At 41.4% G+C, this 16,778-nt stretch overlaps 1 protein-coding gene across 1 annotated transcript in view; it reads right to left on the reverse strand.

Moving 5' to 3' along the window:
• Window positions 1–16,778, reverse strand: part of LOC141759718 (uncharacterized) — a 111,621-nt gene that overhangs the window by 37,852 nt on the left and 56,991 nt on the right. The window contains exons 14-15 of the mRNA XM_074622021.1: window positions 14,548–14,724; window positions 13,706–13,882 (exon numbers count right to left, since the gene is read on the reverse strand). Of these exons, the coding sequence (XP_074478122.1) occupies window positions 13,706–13,882; window positions 14,548–14,724 (354 nt within the window). The remainder of the gene's footprint in view (window positions 1–13,705; window positions 13,883–14,547; window positions 14,725–16,778) is intronic.

Consider the following 16,778-nt stretch of genomic DNA (forward strand, 5'->3'; position numbering starts at 1 on the left):
ACAGCTGTTGATCAGAGGAGCAATTAACATCTTAAGTCCCGACCTCGTAGAGCGATTAAAAGACATTACAACGTTATTACTGGCAGCTTCTGGCTAAATAATACGTAAACGTTTACTAAAGTCTAAGCTGCTAGGTCTAGCATTTGATACAGACAACACAAGTTACACTCCAAGTCAAAAGTTCTGTGTAATCCATTTCTTCCTCCATACTTGATAAAGATTATTTATCATTTTACACTGTTTGTAGCTGTTGCCATAACTACACGTTAGAAGATGATGTTACTGTTATACACCTTGATATTATTACATGATAGTATATTCTAACACTGAATCTGTCATGTTTTGCAGGTCATCTGAGTGACCTGATGCTCGGCCCTGAACCCACCAGACTCTCCTCAGTCTCTGTATCCATGGAGACCAGGATGACCACTGTGACCTGAGAACTCTATTAGTAGCTGACACAACCTCACTCTACAAGAAACCCTTTACGCTGAAGGAGGACATGATCAGGACAGTTTACATACAAGTCATGGCTTTGCTACTTTTGGAATTATGTGTACCCAATTTATAATTCAGTGTTATTATTGTGAATAAAGAGCTGTATTTTTAAGGAGGGTTTTTGTCATTTTAAAATTTACTATTAATGATCTTGTGTTGTTAGATAAATATAACATGTTCTTTCACAAAGGCTTTATGTAATTACACTGTTTAAACAGGTGATATGAACAATTCATTTAATTAATGTCATGCAGGTAGAAGGGTACAAATAGTGACCGTAAGCAACACAACACATTTCTGTTTCACAGTCAAACTTTATTTGAGTAGACAGAAGACAATATTTATTATACACAGCATTTTGAACGTGAGCAGATAATCTGCAGCTTTGACAAACATTTCACAGCATAAATATGGCAATAACTGTCTGACAAGTAAAACCGTTACTCTGAAACATGGACACACTACCCTATAAGTCCTCCCAGTATCTACTGATACTGTGGTTACTGAGCAGTTTTTACATAAGATCAGTAATTCAACCTTCAGTTATGTTGACAGAGACAGGATGAAGTCTATTTCAGCTACGGTGAGTGTAACGTTATCCGGTCTGTAGTCATGGTAACACAGAAACAGCTTCTACAGTAAATAATATACCATTACTCTGAATACTTTCATACGTTTATCAGGTGTCTTTTACCAGAAATAAGTAACTGACTACTGTTTCACATCTTCTATTTTTCACAGCTAATGTTTTCTCCTCCTCTGGGATGATTCTGTCGGTCATTTCTCACAAATGGACCTGTAAAGACAAACGTAAAACAGAGTGTATGTTTACGGTTTACAGAGTTTATGCAGAATGTAAATACTGAGCTAACGTGACAGAGCTAAAAAATAGCATATTTACCGGTGTTACGGTTTATCAGGCGACCCTGTTAACTGGCGACTTTCAGCCGAATGAGTCTGTGGTTGTCGTAGTTACGGCAGCTGTTAAAAGCAGGAAGAGAAAAAAATGTCCCTTTCAAGTGGTCCACTGCTGGTTTCACGTACCTAGGTCTAAAAATATCGCCAGATACTCACGACTTATGGAAACTTAACTTTGCCCCTGTAGTTACTACAGTGAAACAAGATCTGATTCGGTGGCATGATCTTCCGCTTTCACTTATTGGTCGTGTTAGTCTGATAAAGATGAATGTACTCCCTCGACTTCTATACCCTCTACAAATGTTGCCACTGCGCATCTCCAAAAAAGTTAATAAAGAGATCCTTTTCAAAATGTATCTGGCACGGTAAAAGACCGAGACAAAGGTTTAGTTCTCTGCAGTTGCCTAAAGAAAAAGGTGGTTTAGCAGTACCCAACATGCTCTTTTACAACTGGGCCTGTCACATTCGTACTCTTTGGACTTGGTTACACTCATATCTTAGGCTTGAAACTTGTTTAGACTCTTGGGCTTGCTCTCCTGAGTCCCTGTGGAGTTTGGTGACATGTAGACCTGAAGAAATTAAAATGACCATTAAGAATAACCCACTGATTATCAACTCTATTAAAGTGTGGCGGGAGATCTCTGAATACATGGATAGACGAGGTGTCAAATACATGCTTTCTCCAACCTGTAATAATCAGGAATTTCTACCGGGCTTGAGGCTTTCTTTATTTTACTCATGGCGTGACAAAGGGATTCATGTGATAGGAGACATGTTTGAAGTTAACACCTTGATGTCCTTTCAACAGCTTCAAGACAAATTTAATCTCCTTAAAGATCACTTTTTTGCATATTTTCAATTGAGGCATTTTGTTAATTCACTTGCAAAGCCTACAGAGGACATCTCCATCTACAGTCAGGCAGAAAAGTTTATCCGTGAGCTGAAGGGTTTAAATCACGGAATATCCCTTTTCTATTCTGTACTTTACTCTCATGATAAATATGACACAACCAAATTGTCACGAAAATGGGAGGGTGACCTGGGTAATGAATACAATGAAGAAGACTGGCAGGAGGCAGTGCACCTGGTGCAATCAACCTTCACTTGCAACAGGCTTGCGGAGATTATATAATATACAGTAATATAAAGGCATTGTTCCAGTAGAGATGGTTCCTGGTCCTCTAAGCAGGACTCAGTCCACAGTAGAAATACAGCAGCTGTTATTCATGTGCAGGTGTTTGTTAAACAGGTAACAGGCTACAGAGAGAAACACTGCTGCTCTGCCACTGAGAATAACTGTGTCTTTATTAGTATTAGATCAGTTCAGACATAAACAGCTGTTAAAGCCGACTGACAGCTGATCCAGCTGTTATCAGCTGCTGCTGTCATCAGAAACGGACGACGCTTCACGTGACGCTTCAGAGGAAACGACGTCTCATGTCTCTAAAAACATATTTCCTCTCTTCCTCTCTCCTCGTGTCTCTTACTCGCCTCCTCCGCTCGCATCTCCCGTGGGGGGGACCCAGATGCGAGGAGAGGAGTCGAGGAGAGGAATCGAGCAGTATAAATTCAGAAATGGGAAAGGCCTTATATTTCCTTGTTTCCTCCAAGGCCTATTGAAGGAGGCTGGGTCATGCGTCATCGACGCGTCATATCTTTGGAGTACAACACATGTGTAGTAAGTTGAACCCCGTTCCAAGACCCGTGTCCCAGCCTCCTTCAATAGGCCTTGGTTTCCTCTCTCCTCACATGGTTTCCTTGCGTCTCTCCATGCTTCCCTGGTGGGAGGGATTAAGACGCAAGGAAAAGACGCAAGTGAGGGAAACGTGGATGCAATTAAGAGAATTGGGATTTACAATTGATCACAGCTTTTTGTCGACCCCCCGCTGCTGCCGCCGCCTCATCTTGTCTACTTTCCAGGCGAGGCGCAGTTCATCTCCAACAAGCCTCATTTCCTCGTTTCCTCTATCCTCACATCTCTTCCTCACCTCCACCACCTTGACGGTTTGACCTGATTGGTTTTGGTTGTGACGTTTATCATATCCGACTACTTCCTTTCAAAATAAACTTCGCAGTATATACAAAATAAAAGCAATATGTACGATGTACAGTAAAGAACAAAAGACATTACACGACAGCACACGTTGAAGGAATGGCTCCTTTTAAAATGTAAATATGTCATTGTGGGTGTTCCTTTTACATAATTGAGGAATGAAGCAGCTATTCAGTATTTTCTTCTTCTTCTTTGGTTTTAAATGGTGGTTGGCATCCAAAAAGTTGCATTACTGCCAACCAGCAGTGGAAGAAAGTACGCAGATCTTTTACTTCAGTAAAAGTACTAATACCACAGTGTAAAAATACTGGTTACAAGTAAAACCCCTGCATTCAACATTTTACTTCAGTATACTTAATAATATACTTATTATTAATATACTTCAAGTACCAAAAGTAAGTACACATTATGCAGAATGTCCCAATTCAGAATAATATATAATATATCACTGGATTATAATGAATGATTTAGATGCATTGATGTGTAAGCATCACTAATGTTACAGCTGGTAAAGGTCGAGCTCATTTCAACTATACTGCTGGGTAGCTTAATCTATGATAATACATCATAATTATTAGTTAATTATATATTAATAATCTAAATCTGAAAAGAAAATTGTATCTAACATTGTCAAATAAATGTAGTGAAGTTAAAAGTACAATATTGAACTAACTTCAATTGAATACTAAATTACAGACTTTTAAAATAAAATTACCAAAGTAGTTTATTATCTAAAAATTAGGGCAATCGAATATAACATTGAATTGCGATTAATTGCATGATTGTCCATGATTATCACGATTAATCGCAAATTAATCACACATGTTGTATCTGTTCCTTAAAGGGAGATTTGTCAAGTATTTAATACTCTTATCAACATGGAAGTGGACAAATATGCTGCTTTATGTGAATGTATGTTTATATTTTTTTATTGTAAATCAATGAACAACACAAAACAATGACAGATATTGTCCAGAAACCCTCACAGGTACTGCATTTAGCATAAAACAATATGCTCAGATCATAACATGGCAAACTGCAGCCCAACAGGCAACAACAGCTGTCAGTGTTTCAGTGTGCCTTCTTGACTATGACTTGCCCCAAACTGCATGTGATTATCATAAAGTGGGCATGTATGTAAAGGGGAGACTCGTGGGTACCCATAGAACCCATTTACATTCACTGATCTGGAGGTCAGAGGTCAAGGGACCCTTTTTGAAAATCCCAAAACATATAGAGATGTCCCTAGAGCATTAACAGAACTAAAAGTACAGATATGCAAAGTAACTAGACACATTTTACAACGTCAGTAAGGCATAGCATGGGCCCTATGGATAACCTTGAAATAAATCAGTAGGCGATAGATATTAGACCATATTGTAGTCCACTCTGGTCGACAACCGTAAGTCACAAGCTCTCTATTGCAGGACTTCATCGCGACAACACATCAGTAGTTATCCCAAGTAAATGATTATAAAATCTTGAAACCAAACCACAAGAGCTTGAAAAATAATTCACTTTTTTCCCCCAAACTTCAGTGAATCACCTTCAGAGTGAAAGTCCACACAGGCTTCAACGATGGAATTTCTCATTTAAAGATAACATTAGTAATATAAGTCTCTAAAACAGCCAGCTATTATAGACATCCATCATCACACTCCACAGTTTCTTTCTTTTGCTTCAGCTTAAGTTCAGCTTTTCGGAAAGGTATGGATCCACCTCAGGGAGAGCATCGATCAGAACTTTGCTGGCTTTAGTTCCCTTTCTTTTTACCATGTCGATCAGTTGTCGTGCTTTCTCTGCACTGTAATTTTTTCTGAGTGACTGCATTTCACCATCGTTTATAACGTTATGGTGAAGGAGTTCATCCATAAGCTTGTTCAGATTAGGAACAGACAATCCCTCTACTAACTGCTTTCGAAGCGAATGCAGCCTCTTCTCTGCAGGGATGCTGTCCTCTGCTGGGACGCTCTCTTCTGGTGAGACGCTGCCCCCTGCTGGGACGCTGTCCTCTGCTGGGACGCTGTCCTCTGCTGGGACATTCCTCTGAGGAATTTCCATTCTTGGATCTGGGAGATAACCAGGGTAAGACTTTTGTTTAAAAACCAACAATCACCTTTAAAGATCAATTCAACTGAAATGAAACGTCATGTTTTTGTACAGCAACATGTCTGCTCTGTAAATCAGTTGTTCTGTGTTCAAAATCAGAAACCAAAAGGGAGACATTCATATTTTATATTTTTGGGTTTCATAATTCTGTAGGTTAGGTTAAATGACGACTCTAAATTGCCTGTAGGTGTGAATGTGAGTGTGCATGGCTGTCTGTCTGTGTGTGTGTGTCTGTGTGTGTCAGTCCTGTGATTGACTGGCAACCTGTCCAGGTGTTCCCCACCAATAACAGCTGGGATGGGGTCCAGCCCCGCCGCGGCCCTCTAAGGATAAGCCGTCACAGGTAATGGATGGATGGTTTCATGAAGGAGCCCTCTATTAATCAGTCGGTATACCGCTAGTTCTATTTACATAGATGAAGAACTTGTTTCCTTAAGCTGGGGACACACTGACCCGACATCAGAGAACTAGCGGTGATGAAGGCCGCCTGTTGCGTCGCCTCATGTCGCCTTTGTTTTGGCCGACTAGTCGCACTCGAACACACCGCAAAGACTACAGCCGACAGTCAGTTAGCACGTACGTTATGCTCCTGGTGAGAGGAGATAACTCTCCACACCAGCAGTCGGCAGTAGTCTGTATTCATCATTCTAAAAGGGAAACAGCCAATCACAGTAACTGGTCTTACATTGTTGCTACAACACTAGTTGATATATAACAATAGTTATTATTGGTCTGAGGTTGCTAATATGGGCAGGGCATAGTGTTACATGAAGCATGTCAGAGAAATTGTATGGTAAGTGATGCCTAACATAATGTCACTCATCGCTATTAAGGATGATAAAGCAATTATAACTTAGCCTACAAACAAAGCAAAATGTTATGAGCAATGTTTTGACAGGTTCTTTCAAATAAAAAGTTGAAATAAAAAAAAGAAGAAGATTTTTGTGGGAAAAAAAAGTAGTTTCAGGTACCGGCCCATTTTAGCTTAACCATGTCAGCTAATTTGGGCCCATTTTACATGAACAGCTGGCCCATTTTACATGAACAGCTGGCCCATTTTACATGAACAGCTGGCCCATTTTACATGAACAGCTGGCTCATTTTACATGAACAGCTGGCTCATTTTACATGAACAGCTGGCTCATTTTACATGAACTGCTAGCCCATTTTACCTGAACATTGTGTTGTAGCTCAAGAAGGAATTTGCTGATACTGAAACGCTGATGTTGAAACCCTCATAATTCCAAAACAATTTAAATTTTTCACATTTTTTTAACAAATAAATATTTGCGAGACAAATGCCAATTTATAAAAATATCATTAGATCTCATGCATAGCTTATTTGATGGTCTTATGAATCATTTACTAAAAAGTGTCCCATTTTACCTGACTCCACCCTAGTCGATACCAATATCAGTAAAAAGGTATCAAATATTGATGAATATTTTTCAAATAGACGTGATCTTAACGGCTGGAACAAAAATGGAATTGAGTAACAGTTTTGTTGTACAATGAGGACATGCTCATTTTAAGCTCAGATGTGAATGTACAATAGTTTGATGAATGGGGGAAATTGTTTCAATACTCACATTCGTGACCGTGTCCGTCAGCTCTGATGGACTCATCTATGTCGGTCCTGTAGAGATCAACACAGTCCCAAAAGTTATAGAACAAGTTTAGAATAATTGTCAGTTCTTTGAATTAGCATCAATCTATCAGAATTAAATGCTTATCATCATATCTGCACCACGAAGACTACAACTGACTGCTGACAATCATGATCTGTACTTACATTAAAGGCAATAACTAGTAATTAGTCAAAAAACAGTACTTTAAAACAGTACTTTTCTATAACCCCTGAGATTTAAATAGCATATTTTTTATCAGTATCTGCTATATTAAGCTCCTGCAGTACTGGCATAATGTCAAAATCAGCAAAGTCTAGGAAGGGCGATGTCGAAGCTCCGAATATGTGTGGTAGCGTTAGTTCATGCTTGGCGGACATTGCTGGCCTGCTAGAGGAGCACAGAGCTAGCATCTCCGCTGATTTTAAAACAGTCTTCGCGGCCCTCGAGGTGAAGCTGAACAACACCCAGGCTGCGGTAATCGAGCACGGTCAAAGTATTGACTCTGTGGAGTCGACTGCTGATCTTCAAGATCAGCGAATCCAAGCGCTGGAGGAGCGATGCACGAACCTAGCCGATAGCAACAACAAGCTAATTGCTAAGACCACAGACCTGGACGGTCGGAGCCGTAGAAATAGTCCGCATTGTTGGTCTCCCGGAGTCTATCGAGGGGCCCCGACCTACGAACTTCTTCTCAGAACTCCTAGTTGAATTGCTTGGCAACCAGGTTCTTCAATCTCCTCCCGAGTTGGAGCGTGCGCACAGGTCACTTGTAGCCAAGCCTCAGACGGGGTCGAGGCCTGTAATTATTCGGCTTCACCGTTACCAAACTAATTGTCCGCGAAGCACGTAAGAGGCGGGGCCACCTGCAGTACCGTGGGACACCCGTTCAGATTTTCAAAGACTACACCCTGGAGGTTCTGGAGCAGCGTTCAAAGTACCGAGATGTCATGGCTAAGTTGTACAACTTATGCCTCAGACCGGCACTTCTGTTTCCAGCTCGCCTGCAGATCATGCTGGAAAGCGAAGCCAAGAAGAGGTTCCCTTCGGCTGGGGAGGCTGCGGCCTTCACGGCTAATTACCGACAGGAGCCGGTGGTCGGCTAGCATAGCCGCTGTGCTGGGGTAGCTGTTTGTGCACTGCCTTGTTTTCGTGCTCTCTGAAGTACTCATGGATCCAACAAGAGCTCAATGAACCACCGTATTGCGAGTACATATGTCTGGGTGTTCTACTCGGCTAGGGCCGACACGACAGGACACAAGTTTTTCATATGAGAACCTTGTTTTTCTATTAGAGCTACTGCTCCAATGGATATATATATACTGGAAAAACAAAGTTTGGAAACTTGTGTTTGGTCGATTATTTCTCTGTTGTTACAATGCTAATTGGCATTGTATTCTACATCGTTGGAAAGCCTGTTTATTTACCTTCGCAATGATGTCCAACTTGTAAGGATCATGCATTTGTGGGATGAGCAGCACAGCTGATTATGTGGGGAGCGCCCAAGAAAAATTTGCCAAAATGCTCTGCCAATGGTAAACAGTGTATTCTCATAAGGCTACCAGGAAGCCTGCAATGACTGCCCTTCACCGTCAGGCCCATTTGCGCTGGTGTTGACAACACAGACAATGGAACCTGAACATGTGTGGGAATGTCATGTTCAGTGATGAGACCAGGTTCTGTCTGCCAAAGTTGGATGGCAGAGTCAAAGTATGGAGACGACGTGGAGAACGCTATGCTGATTGCTGCACCGATGGAGTAACAGCTTTTGGTGGGGGCAGTGTCATGGTGTGGGGTGGCATCTCCCTCACTGGCAAAACAAGGCTTGTCATCATTGAAGGCCATCTCAGTGCAGTGAGATATCGGGATGAGATTCTGCAGCCAGTGGCGATCCCATATCTCCACAATCTGGGACCTAACTTCATCCTCCAAGATGACAACGCTCGCCCCCACAGAGCCAGGGTTATCACAGACTACCTCCACAATGTGGGAGTAGAGAGAATGGAACGGCCTGCCAAGAGTCCACACCTCAACCCAATTCAACACTTGTGGGATCAGCTTGGGCATGCTTTACGTGTTAGAGTGACCAACACAACCACGCTGGCTGACCTGCAACGATCCTGGTTGAGGAATGGAACGCCATCCCACAGCAACGTGTGACCAGGTTGGTGACCAGCATGAGGAGGAGGTGCCAGGCAGTTGTGGCTGCGTATGGATCTTCCACCGCTACTGAGGCTCATGACGGTGTATTAAATGAATAAAGTGTAAAATAGCCAATATGTCTTGTTTGTTCCTTGTTACTGATAGAGAGTTCAATCATCCAATCCACCAAACAACTCACAACAAGAGTCAATACTAACAGGAGAATACACTGTTTACCATTGATGGAGCATTTTGGCAAATTTTTCTTGGGCGTTACCCACATAATCAGCTGTGCTGCTCATCCCACAAATGCATGATCCTTACAAGTTGGACATCATTGCGAAGGTAAATAAACAGGCTTTCCAACGATGTAAAATACAATGCCAATTAGCCTTGTAACAACAGAGAAATAATTGACCAAACACAAGTTTCCGAACTTTGTTTTTCCAGTTTATATATATATATGTATATATATATACATATATATATATATATATATATATATATATGTATATGTTTTTTTGTATGTTGCCCTTTTTTATTTTTTGTTGCTGGCACTCTAGGACCGACCTGGCATCCCTGAAAACATCCGTTGTGTCATGGCTAACGTGGCTGGTGTAGGAGATGGTGGTGGACAGGCAGTGAGGATTATTTCATTAAGTATTGGCGGGTTGAACGCATCCGTGAAACACGCAAAGATTTTTACACATATCAAAAGTTTGAATGCGGACATAATGTTCATCCTGTCGTGCCCTCAATCATATCAGAGGACCAGACGGGATTCATAAGAGGAAGGCACTCTTTCACAAATGTACGAAGGCTTCTCAGCGTCATTCACACTCCACCTTCCCCTACTGAACCAGAGGTGATCATATCTCTCGTTGCTGAGAAAGCCTTCGGCAGGGTGGAGTGGAACTATTTGTTTTCTACACTGCGGCAGTTCAGCTTCAGTGAAGGCCTTGTGGCATTGATCCAATTACCTTACTCTACCCCTAACGCATCGGTATGTACAAACAACCAACATTCCGAACCCTTACCCCCATTCCGTGGTACGCGCCAGGGGTGCCTATTGTTGCCGCTCCTGTTCGCAATCAATATTGAACCATTCTCGATTGCTTTAAAGGCAAAAAGTGAGTTTAAAGGCATCCAGAGATAGGGTACAGAACATAAAGTCTCACTATATGCCGACGACCTGCTTCTGTATGTGCGCGACCCCTTGTCTAGTATTCCTCATATCCTTCCACTCCTTGAATCTTTTGGCGTGCCTTCGGGTTACATATTAAACATAAAAAAACAAATGTTTTCCTATTAAACAATTGGCTGCTTATTTACCATCGCCTTCAATACCTTTTAAACTATCTAAGACAGGATTTAAATATCTAGGCATCGCTATCACTGGATCTATCCGCTCGCTACAGGAACAAAACTTTACAGCACTCACAGCGACAGTCAAATTTGATTTACAGAGGTGGAGCTGTCTACCAAAGCAGTAGACGGCTCCACCTCTGTAAGTCAAATTTGACTTTAGCGGGAAGGGTACAGACTATCAATATGAACATCTTACCAAGGTATTTGTATATATTTCAGTGTCTTCCTGTCTGTCTACCTAGATCGTTCTTTAACTCTGTTGACTGTATTCTATCTTCATTCATCTGGGCCGGTAGGCATGCGAGAATTGGTAGAATCCTGCTACAAAGGAGCAGGTCGCTGGGCGGGCTCGGTTTACCTAACCTCCTTGGTTATTACTTGGCCACTAACTCGCACAAGATCATGCTTTGGTTCATTCTATCTCATGGCAGTTGGTATCAGATTGAGGCTGACTCTTGCACTTCCTCCTCACTTCAAGCCTTGGCATGCAGCACCCTGCCCCTCTCCACTTCGCAATACACGTCTGACCCCATCGTTATCGGCACAAAATTTGGGCACAGATTAGGCGGCACTTTAGATTGCTTACTCTTCCTCAGGCGACCCCTATTTGCAATAATCATCTGTTTTTGCCAGCTGGAATTGATGCTAGATTTACCTCACTGGAGAGGAAAGGCATCCACCGCCTGGAAAACTTGTATTTTGACAACCTGTTTACCAGCTTCGATCAACTGCGTGTTGCTTTCAGTTTAGGTAGCTCAGATCTTTTCAGATATTTTCAGCTACGTAAATTTGCTAGAATTCACTCCCCCAAGTTCCCCCAGATCCCACCCCCCACAGGCGTAGACTTAGTGCTTAAAGCCAGAACCTTACCCAAGGGCCACATCTCCTACTTCTATGACCTCTTATCACAAGCAGATGAGTCTATCATTAACAGGATCAGAACCGATTGGGAGAAGGAAGTGCAAATTACCTTTTTAGATAATTCCTCAGAGCTGTCAACTCATCCTCCAGCTGTGCTAGGCTTAGCCTTATACAGTTTAAGGTACTACATAGACTCCATTATAGTAAGGCTAAACTTTCCAAGTTTTACCCAGACAGATTAGATGATAGATGTGATAGGTGCTCACAAGCCCCCTGTGATCTGACTCATATGTTCTGGTCGTGCCCTAAATTGGCTCAATTCTGGCAATTGTTTTTTGATGCGGTCTCAGAAATCGTAGGGATTAAAATCCCCCCATCCCCTTATGTAGCTATTTTTGGTAGACCTCCAGACAGAATCACTACAACTACTATCCAAACTAACATAATTGCGTTCACCTCCTTAATTGCTTGTAGGAAAATTTTACTACTTTGGAAATCCAACCTACCACCTTGATTTAAATCTTGGCTACTCAATGTTCTGTCTCTCCTAAAACTGGAGAAAATTAAATTCACATTGTGAGGTTCCTCCAATAGATTTTACTCTCATTGGAGACCATTGCTTAATTATGTTGATCGGCATCCCCATAGTAGGGTGTCAGAGTAAAGATGCGTGTAGTACCTACCTGTGGGTTTTGCTGCCTGTCTGCCACACAGCCCCCCGTATAAGATCCTTGTGCCAGTCTACAGATTTCAATAGTCCTACATGGCGGCCTGAGTGTCAGCAACTACCCCCTTTTTTTCTTTTCTTTTCTTTCCTTTAATACATATTTCAGTCTATGTATTATGGTTTTATTATTATTTTATGTGTATGTATACATATGTACAGTATATGTGTATATATATAGGTGTAGGTATATACTGTATATTTATTTTCTATTTATTTACTATTACTATTATTATTGTTATTTCTTTTATCCATTTATTTATTTATTTATTCTTTGTATTCCCTTCTCTGGGAGTATTTAATGTAATTCCATGTGTACATTGCCAAATCTTCCGTGTGTACCACACTATCTCCATCACTACAAAGAGGAACATTGGTGGTTAGGAAATATGGGTCTAGGATAACACTGTTTCACATATGTAAAACACTGATTCCTTTATAGTTGTACTGCTGTACTATACTTTTTGTGCCAATAAAAAATTTGAACATTAGTCTAGATCCAAAACAAAGAAAACACAACTAACTACACTTTTCAATCTACTGTAAAGTCACATGTCTGCAAAAACGGCTTGGGAGCCGGAGAGTAGCCGGTTCCTATCGGGGTGCCCCAGAACCCCAAACTGCTCCCCAGGCACTGTATAGCAGCTGCCCACTGCCCCTAATACTAGGATGGGGTAAATAGCGAAGGTAATTTCACTGTGTGCTGTGCTGTGTACAATGTACTGTGTGACAATAACAATTACACATTTACAGATAAAAAAGAGGAGAAACTGCACTCAGTGGGAAAAATGACTGATTTCTTGTGCTAGGTGAAGCTTCCTCTGCATTCTCACCCAACAGTGCAGAAACGCTCGATTCCCAGTAGAAATACCTTGAATCCCAGTATAAGTACCTCTGGTAATTTGGCTGTGAGGGTTCTCATCCTTGTTGCTGCACTAGCAACTCTTAAGCTTTGTTTGCACGCTACGAGCATACACAGAGGCGTTTACGCTCAGCGCGTTGTTCATGTGTGTGTGCTGAGGGATCAATATCAATGATCGGACATTATTTGTGGAACATGTTGAAACAATCAGAAACCAGAAAAATAGTTCTACTTCTTTAACTACACTTGATCAATTTAGAACCAATATTAGTTCAGAGGATCTTCTGTATCCAGATGTGACCATTTACCAACAATGATAAACATTAATTTGCTTTAACAACTAACAGTGGACATTTTCTACAGTTCATTTAAGAAACACAAGTCTTTTGTGACTGCAGACTGAATTTAGTTCAAGAAACATGAAAATATGAAGAAAAGGACATTAACAACTTTATGGATGTAAGTTATGTTTGTACATAAATTAGGTTCAATTGTTAATAAAACATATAAGATCTATAAAAGTAACAGAGAGTTAGTGAACTGACCTCAGAGTCTCCAGTCTACAGTGTGGACTCTCCAGAAAACCACACATTAGCTCCACTCCTGAATCCTTCAGCTTATCCTTTCCACTCAGCTCCAGCTCTCTCAGTTGGGAGGGGTTGGACTTCGAAGCTGAGGCCAGAGAAGCACAGCTGATCTCTGACAACTTGCAGTCACTCAATCTGAATAAAGAATAAATGATGAAGATGAAAATCACTTAATAATCCAATCAGATGTGTTCAGGTTTTAAATGTGTAGCTCAACATTACTATGTCCTAATCAATGAGCTTTTCCCTAAAATGAATAGAGTGACTTTGACATTGTGTTATTTTGGATCATCATAATGTCAACCTTCTACAGACATCATCCAGATGTCAACACAACATTCATACACCTATTCATGTCAACACACATCAATAACATGCTGCTGATCTCTGTGTTCATCAATGTGTGTGTGCTGAAGGATCAATATCAATGATCAGACATTATTTGTGGAACATGTTGAAACAATCAGAAACCACAGAAATATTTCTACTTCTTTAACTAAACTTGATCAATTTAAAACCAATATTAGTTCAGAGGATCTTCTGTATCCAGATGTGACAATTTACCAACAATGAAAAACATTCATTTACTTTAACAACTAACAGTGGACATTTTCTACACTTTCTTTAAGAAACAGAAGTCTTATGTGACTGCAGACTAAATTTAGTTAAAAAAAACATGAAAATATGAAGAAAAGGACATTAACAACTTTATGGATGTAAGTTATGTTTGTACATAAATTAGGTTCAATTGTTAATTAAACATATAAGATCTATAAAAGTAACAGAGTCAGTGAACTGACCTCAGAGTCTTAAGTGTAAATTTTGAACTCTTCAGAAAACCACATAGGAGCTTCACTCCTGAATCCTGCAGCTTGTCGTTTCCACTCAGATCCAGCTCCCTCAGAAGGGAGGGGTTGGACTTCAGAGCTGAGACCAGAGAAGCACAGCTTTTCTTTGACAACCAGCAGTTCCTCAATCTGAATAAAGAATGAATGATGAAGATAAAAATCAATTTATAATCCAATGAGATGTGTTCAGGTTTTAAATCTGTAGCTTAACATTACTATGTCCTAATCAATGATCTTTTCCCTAAAATGAGTAGAGTGACTTTGTCATTGTGTTATTGTGGATCATCATGATGTCAGCCTTCTACAGACATCATCCAAATGTCACCACAACATTCATACACCTATTCATGTCAACACACATCAATAACATGCTGCTGATCTCTGTGTTGATCTCTGTGTTCATCTATGTGTGTGTGCTGAAGGATCAGTATCAATGATCACATATTATTTGTGGAACATGTTGAAACAAACAGAAACCAGAAAAATAGTTCTACTTCATGAAGTAAACTTGATCAATTTAGAACAAATATTCAGGGTTCCTACACATTTTACATTTAAAAATTCCAGACTTTTACAGACTGCTCTGCAGACTTTTAAGACCACATTTGGGAGGATACTGTGACAAGACTACAGTGCTTCGTTTTGGGCAGTAATTTTACCACTAAAAGAGTCTTTGTGGTATAAAGATAATTTGATGATGATGATGATGAAGACCTTCAACACTCTTCATCGTGGACAACACCTCCTCACTTTGTATCAGCATGTCACCACTGAATCAAAACAAGACCGGCCAGCTGGAGCACTGGTCACAGTTCATCACGTTCATGATATAAATAACTGAGCCAATCAGATTTAAGCCAGAACGAGGATCAGTCCAAATTAGGAGGGGACGATCGTACCCCCCCCTCAATATGTGAAGTATTAGATTGTCCCAGTCTGACAGGCAGCGTTCTGCTCTGTGCCGTCTGCCTGCAGTTACGGTTTACTTTTTATTATTATATTATTATTGTTATGTTGCTCATGATGAATAGTTGGCCCAGATTTGGCTGAGAAAGTGCCGCCCTAGGCAGTTGCCTAGTTGGCCTCTATGGAGGCGCCAGCCCTGACTGTGAAGTACAGGCGTAGAGGGAGCTCTGTAGGAGTGTGCGTTCAGTCAGAGCCTACTTCTTGCGTTGCTTTCGACGACATCAAGCTCGCTCTGGCCCGCGCTCTCTCACACAGTAGTAAAGTAGTTGGTACAGTAGATGGCACACCTACACGGTCAGTTGGGCTCCGTGCTCGCTGTGTCGCTTACCAAATTTGTCAATTTCCCACTCTCAGCTATAAATCTCTTAGCCAACTTTTTAACGACAAACCAGCAAAGGCTTTTAGGTGCTAAAAAGCAAATAATCAATGTGCATGATGGCCGGAAACGATGCCAAGAACGGCAGCACGCATCAAACAATCAACACCAGCGCTTTTACCTGCTGCTCACCTGTTTTGCACTGAACCAATCATGCCTTGATCTCTGGCACCCAGGGTCACTCCAGCGATGATTCAGCGGAATAAACAAACGTATCGTCTTATCCCGGACAACTTAATCTGAATTACTTTGGATATGGCCATTTTACCATCTACTGTTCAATTCTGAAATTTAGATATGTGCGTACTATTTTGCGCACCAAAACAAAAAACTCCAACTGCACAAAATGGACAATTTACAGGTGACAATATATTTTTCTCTTCTAATCCTGCTAGCGGGTGACATATAGCTTAACCCAGGTCCACACGCCACTGGCCTTTTGCACAGCCAAAATGGTATTTGCACAGGAAAGCTCTTCGACTACGGGCCAGGGCTATCAGAGCTAGCTGGTGCCGGTAAGCTGACAGAGGCGCCCGCTGCTGAGCTGACAAGCCGTCTTCGAGATGAACGGACCGGGCCGGAGTTTGCCTATCTGACTACGTTAAATGGCAGTAGGGTCCTGAAGACCGGCAGCCTGACAGGTACACTTGCTGATGAAGTGACGGACCACCCTTGACATCAACGGGCAGGACCGGGGCTTGCAGAGCCGACGGAATTGGGCATCGGCATGGTCCAGGTGGCCGGTGCGAGGGCTGGATCGCCTGCTGCCGACCTGACGGTTCATCCCCGAGACGACCGGACCCAGCTTGTTGATTCGACCACACCGCCTTTCAGTGTGGAG

The sequence above is a fragment of the Sebastes fasciatus genome, chromosome 21 (genome assembly GCF_043250625.1).
Source record: "Sebastes fasciatus isolate fSebFas1 chromosome 21, fSebFas1.pri, whole genome shotgun sequence".
In the NCBI taxonomy this organism is placed as follows: Eukaryota; Metazoa; Chordata; class Actinopteri; order Perciformes; family Sebastidae; genus Sebastes; species Sebastes fasciatus.